At 37.3% G+C, this 6,523-nt stretch overlaps 1 protein-coding gene across 1 annotated transcript in view; it reads left to right on the forward strand.

The window, feature by feature from the left end:
- Positions 1–4,308: 4,308 nt before the first annotated feature.
- Positions 4,309–6,523, forward strand: part of LOC103806825 (proprotein convertase subtilisin/kexin type 5-like) — a gene marked incomplete at its 5' end in the record, with an annotated part of 10,085 nt that continues 7,870 nt past the window's right edge. Inside the window, 2 exons of the mRNA XM_009079534.1 lie at positions 4,309–4,452; positions 6,070–6,172. Coding sequence (XP_009077782.1) covers positions 4,309–4,452; positions 6,070–6,172 — 247 coding nt within the window. The remainder of the gene's footprint in view (positions 4,453–6,069; positions 6,173–6,523) is intronic.

Genomic DNA, 6,523 nt, shown 5'->3' on the forward strand with positions numbered 1-6,523 from the left:
TGGAGAGAGTAATCAGGCATTGGAGTGAGTTGCCGAGGGTGGTGGTAGATTCACCATTCCTGGAGGTTTTCAAGATGAGACTGGGTGTGGCACTTAGTGCCATGGTCTAGTAATGACAGTAGGGTTGGACTCGATGATCTTTGAGGTCTCTTCCAACCTGTCTGATTCTATGATGATTCTATGATTATTAGCAAAGTGATGTTAATTGCATCACTAAATGAAGAACAAAGTTTGCGATACACTCGGAAAAGGGTACTCACTAAATATATTTTGAAAAGCAGCCAGACTATAAGCAGAACTGATCAGGGGTTCAGGAGGAGTTTGGGGTTTTTTTATATTTTCATTGCTTTAGTATTTGATAACAGGGATGTACTAAGCAGCAGCTAAGTAATTTAATTTTAATCAAATTACTGAAATGCAACAGAAGTCAATGATTTTCAACTCCTTCTTGTGCTTATTATTCCTGATCTATCCAGGAATGTCTCTGGTGCGAAGGATAGGTTTGGGTAGCTCTTCACCTTCATATATGTTAGAACCCAGTGGTTCATCCAACAGACATGAAGGGGAGCCACAGAGCAACACATTTAAGCTCTTCTCTTTTCCCTAGCACACTCCCCAAACTAAAGAAGTAGCATGCAGCCATTTTGCAATCTTTATTCTGGTCTGTTCTTCAGACATATTTTATGACCTTTGACTATCCCAGGGCAGTCTCAAAGTGGCCAGCTACATTTTCAGCTTTATACTTCAAAGCCTGTTGCTGCATTGTCCTGTTTTACATATGTAGTTGTATAGGTCTTAGTGATTGATTTCAATACTTTCAAATCCTCTTTTCAGTGCTAGAGTGGGTAGTGTCATGGCACTGAGAGTCTAAAGATGCACTCCTGGAAGAAAAGGCATGACAAGGCCTGGAGATCTGGAGCATGCAGACCTGCTCAACTAAGGGATGTGGAGGAAACTAATAGGAAGGACTCCTGCTGGAGGTCATACTCTCTGCTTTCTTTTAACCACAATGTGAAACACTGCTTGAGATTGGTTAGGTTTTACATGCGTTTGGATTTCACAAGATGCAGTGTGGTTGTGAATATGAATTCTGGTTCATTGTGATTCTAGTAATTCACCCACCATCATTCTAGAGCAGTGATTGCCCTCTGATGAAAGCTGTCCAGTAACACTTCTGTTCAAAAAGATTTGAACATCTGCCGTATATTAGTAGTGGATAAACTCCGCTGTATGTGAATGTTGAGGGTAGTTTCTGCACTAAACAGAACATGAAGTAGACAAAAGATACTTAAACATGATTTATGGTTCCTCTCCAGTTTATCACCGTAGCCTGTAGTTTACCATACTGATATCACTATTTTGCCTGTTTTTTGTTTGTGTTCCATGCATGTGTTTGTTTAGCTATTGAAAGGCCTTACATTTAAGAGTTGCCATTTTCCTGTGGTCAAATTGAGAACAAAGAGCCAACATGTCATCACTGGCAAGGTAATGCCATATCTGTTCCCTGTAAAGAAAAAGAGAGTCCAGTTCATAAAAGTAGTGCATGTAATTTCTGCATTTAATTCTGTAGTTTATGGAGGTGGACATGTGTTTGCTGTGAAACATTGTGATATACCCTTTCTCCTACTATCCATACAATATGGGAACTTTGTTACGCATACTAAATCAAGCAGAGTAAAGGATTATTCTAGCCAAACTAAATGATGGAATCAGCCAAAAATGGGAGAAGGTTTTGTCTTAAATCTGTATACTTTGTTTATTCAGTATAAAAGTGTGTGTGTGTGTGTATATGCTTAGTTACTGAAATATTTTCATTGTGCAAATTAAACCTGCCTTGAGGCAGACTTCATTTATTTGCTGGCAAGTCACATGATTTTTTTGCCCTTACTTATTGACTTAACCATTCTTAAAAGGCAACTAATCACCTGAAAGACCATACATTGTTTCACTTGCTGCCCTTTTGCATCACATATACATTCAAAGCAACAGTCCTTCCTGCAGTAATGTTAGTACTAGCCCTTCCATATGTGTGAAGTCCAGAGACAATACACTGTGCCTAACACTATTTACCTGTGGTTATTTGTAGTAGGTTCATGCAAATATTTTTACCAGTGATCTGGAAGAAGCATAAAATCAACCCTTGGGAAGTTGAGTGAGCTTTGACACATAGTAAAGATGAGGATCAAAAGGTTTGAATAACTTACCCAAGCACACAATTTTTGATTGCAACTAATCTATTATAGTTTTTATGCTGTAGAAGTGGCTTAAAACACAAAAAAGAAAGAGGCTGGAGATGGTAAAGCTTAGTCTTTGAAAGGGTTGTAGAGATGACTGCCTATCTGTTTCAAAATGAGCTCCCTGTGTGGCTCCTTTTCTAAAAAGAAAAGTGCCAGTAAGGACGCAGCTGAATCACTCTAAAACACATTGGGATGTAACTTGATTCCACATGTCTATACAGGAAGAAAATATATGACTTAGGTCTTTTTAATCTAGTGGGGCTGTAAGAGCTGTATATCTGTGAGTAGGAAAAGACAAATTGAAAATAAGGTGCATGCAGTTTTACAGCCAAGGTAATTAGCCAGTAGTTTTGTAGCAGGTGTGGTAGACTCATCAGCACTTAAATTTTTAAGTCAGGTTCAAAATCTCTTTAAAGAATGTAGTATTTTTATTCAACTGAGAAAAGTTGGAGGCCACTATGTGACACAACTGCCATGTGATGTAGTCTCTGGTCTGTAGTTTCTTCTCAAAAACTGAGTGTAGAGCAGAGAAGATTTCATATGAAGTGTAGAAATTTTGTCCCAAAAGGATTAAATTGGGTTGGCAAGGGACATAGAGATAACAGAGATTCTCATCTTTAGCCCTAGAATTGGTCTATGATCTGTGGGGTAGTGGATTTGCTTGTTGTTGCTTACTGCTTGTAAGATGCATGTAAAAGCAGAGAGATACTGTATTGTCTGCATCATGTCAGTGGAAGTTATCAGATGACATTGGGGGAAATACAGAAAATCATGTGTGACAGTCAAATTCATTTGCTTGCACTGATTGTAAAAGTCCAAGTGAAGAATATGAAAGTACAAATTATTGAGTGTCATTTAAGTAAAAGAAGAGGAAATTTACTTGACTTTAATTTTACACAAGGTATACTAAATTATTTTCTTGAGAAGAGTCATACCTGAATTACATTTCTCTTTAATTACTGGTTCTAAGGGAAGAGTGTTTAAACCACAGAACAGCCTCCAAAGCAGTAGCTTTCAAATTCATAAAATAAAGACTCCCCACTTCTCTAATTTCTTTTTGTTCTGATGAGAATTTGACACTTGTAGCCAGCTATTCCAACACACATAAATAGAACTAAGAGGATAGGATGATACCAAACTTACATTCCACCTTTTCAAGCAGGGATGGGCTTTTCATGCATCATTACCTTAGGCATTATTTCAGGCCTGAGTCCTTTTGCTCTTGGAGCAGTTAATTATTTCAGCAGGTAGTATAGACAGAAAGGTGGAAACTGGAAGTTCACCCTTTGTGTTCTGACAGCCTGAACTGATGATTTGATGCATTTTTATCTTTTTATTCTTATTTAAAAAAAAAACACAAAAAACCTTAGCAAAAAGTCAGATAATGCTTTGGGCAGCCAAACAAATTTTTCATTTTTCAGTCAGGTGTTAAGAGGGTAAAATAATAGTGATGGTCACAGACAGTGATGTATCTGCCAAATAACTGGGGCAAGTAAGCAAGAAATTATATTGACTTGAGGTGCGGCACTGATGTTTTTCCATGGAGATTTTAAAATAAGCTGTTTCCTGTTCGTTGAGATGTGTCCTGTGAGTCAATGAAAGGAATTCTTCAGTAATAAACAAAATATAAATCCCTTCTTAAATCAGAATTCTGAATACAGGTAGTTAACTCAAAGATCTCAAATAATAATTACTCAACAATTAATAATGTTCTGAGGGGAAATTCAAATTCAGAGCAAAACCTCCTTGTTGAATACCATATACATATTCCAAATAACTTTATACCCAAAGATTTTGTTGTTTATTGTTTATATTGAATTTGACCCATGGTGCAAACTTTTGCTAGACCTACAAGAGATTGGAGTGCAATGAAAATACAGTGTAAAGATTTGATTGAAGAAAATATGCTTTCCCAGTTTGTAGTGAAACAATTATTGCACTACATAAATTTATTTTAAAAGCATTGTCTTCCATACCTACTCACAACATCATGTTTAAAAGTGATATATTTTTGTAAGACACAGAAAACAGAAGTAGTTCTGAAACTAATTTTTAAATCCTTAACTTCCAGGCAAATTGAAAGAGTGGTCCTTAGTACTATATGGAACATCCATCCAGCCTTACTCACCAAGAAATGATTTTCCGAAAGTGGAAAGAGTACGCTCTAGTCCAGTTGAAGACCCTACAGAAGATTATGCAACAGACGACTATTCAGGTGCATACAGTCATTGTGTGTTTAATGCACTTAATAGGTTGAAGGATGACCTGAGAGTCTGCATATGTAAAATGTCCGGTGAATTGGATTCTTCATTGAAAAACAGAAGTATTTGCTTCATAATTTAAAGTTAGGTATTTTCTTTTCATCCTTATAGTTTGTGAGGATAGCGTTACATATTTTTAAGCTACAATTAATACTATGAAGAATGCACTGGTTTGCATGTAAGTATAGAAAACGATATGTACATACGTACGCACATATATGTAAAGAACATTGTCTTAGACACTGTGTTATTTCTCACAAGAATGCATAGTTTTTCAGCCTTGTCATTAGACTTTTAATAGAGTTACATTTCTAGCACTGCAAATTAAGTCAAGTTGGCAGTTTCTTACATGTAATCCACCATTAGGACCAACATAGATAGCTAGGGCTGATGGATCTGAAGTGTATCTCCAGCCAGCAAACAGGAGGACAAAGCTCAATTTAGAAGTTCCTGTTTTTACAGTCTCTTGCAACAGCACGTCAGTCCCCACAGTGTATTTTAGATGGAGAGCTGCTGAATTCCTTGTTTTGGTAGGTGTTGAAACACTATCTCTGCTGTAAAGGTCAAAAACTTCTTAATTTTTTATGACACAAACTCTCTTCAAGTTTAGCTGATAGGAGAAATTTCAAGGTGGCTTGCAAACTCGATGCATTTTGTTCAGGAGAGAGTTACAACTTCACAAAGTTTCATCTGCATAAAGGCAGATGTTGACCTGCTTTTTATAAGTGATTTTGCTAATCATTCCTTATTAAGAGTTACAGAAGCCTTTGCACATTTCTTAATAAAATTCAGAATGACTTGTTACCCCTTAAGAAAGCATGTTTGGAACCCGAAATAGTTTCTCAGTTTCTGTTTGATAAATTCTGTAGAGGATGCCACATTTGCTAAAAATTATAATTCACTAGGAAGAAATACTAAGGCCAGGATTACAGCGTTTTCAATACAACATCTTCAGGCCTTAAAAAGCTTTGGGTTTTGGGATTTTTGTTGGTTTGGGTTTTTTTATATGGAACTAAGTTACTGTTTGGAATTTAAATTGAACAGCGAGGACCAAGGTCCCTTCACAGCATCTCACATTCAGGTTCCCTTACCGGCATAACCCTAGGTTTCTCATAGCAGAGTCTCAGATGTCCAGGTCCTTAAAATAGTTTAATCTTGGTGCAATAACTAAATAAAATTACATCTTGAGCTGGGTACCTTTGAAGAGGGATCCCTAAAAAGGGAAATCCTGGGTTTACAGATTAAGTGGGAGAAAGTCTCAGGGTCGTCTGCTCGTGCTGTGTCTCTGGGTGTCCGGTCGCCTCCTGGCGCCACAGGTCCCCGTGCCCTTTCTTATGCTCAGTTCACAGCATTTGGCCTGCAGTTCACAGCATCCTGCCTGCAGCCACTGCGTATCAATTGGCGACTCGCAGTGCAGCTTGCAAACCCAGCTACCTGCACTGAATGTATTCCTTAGCACCAGGAAACAGAGTAATTGCATCCCCTAATAAAATACCATGTTTTAAAGTTTACTAAGTACTAAATGAGAAGTTTTAAGCCCTTCGTCCCTCTGTATTCTGTTTTTATTACAGGCCCCTGCAATGCAGAATGCAGTAAAGTAGGTTGTGATGGGCCAGGACCAGATCATTGTACTGACTGTCTGCACTACTACTACAAATCTAAGAACAACACAAGGTAAGATGAAGAGAAAAAGAACTTTACTTCATTGATTTCTTAGTGCGTATCTTAACTTTCTTGCCTCTTCTCTTTGCTACAGTCATGGATAATTAATTTTCCACTGAATTTGATGAACTTTCTTAGGAGTTGGAAAAAAACAACTTACCTAATCAGAATTTAAAGTACAGCCTTCAAACACCCTTCTCTGATTATTTCCACACTACTTTTTTTTTCCATAGGAAGTTCTTTCTCTATATATATAAGTAATACCTACTACAGCTTCTGTGATTAAGTGAACAAGATAGGAAGAAATCATCAAAAACAATACTCTATGACTCTCTGGCAAGGCATTTGCTAGTGACGTAACGT

Source organism: Acanthisitta chloris, unplaced genomic scaffold (genome assembly GCF_000695815.1).
Source record: "Acanthisitta chloris isolate BGI_N310 unplaced genomic scaffold, ASM69581v1 scaffold43197, whole genome shotgun sequence".
NCBI classification, from domain to species: domain Eukaryota; kingdom Metazoa; phylum Chordata; class Aves; order Passeriformes; family Acanthisittidae; genus Acanthisitta; species Acanthisitta chloris.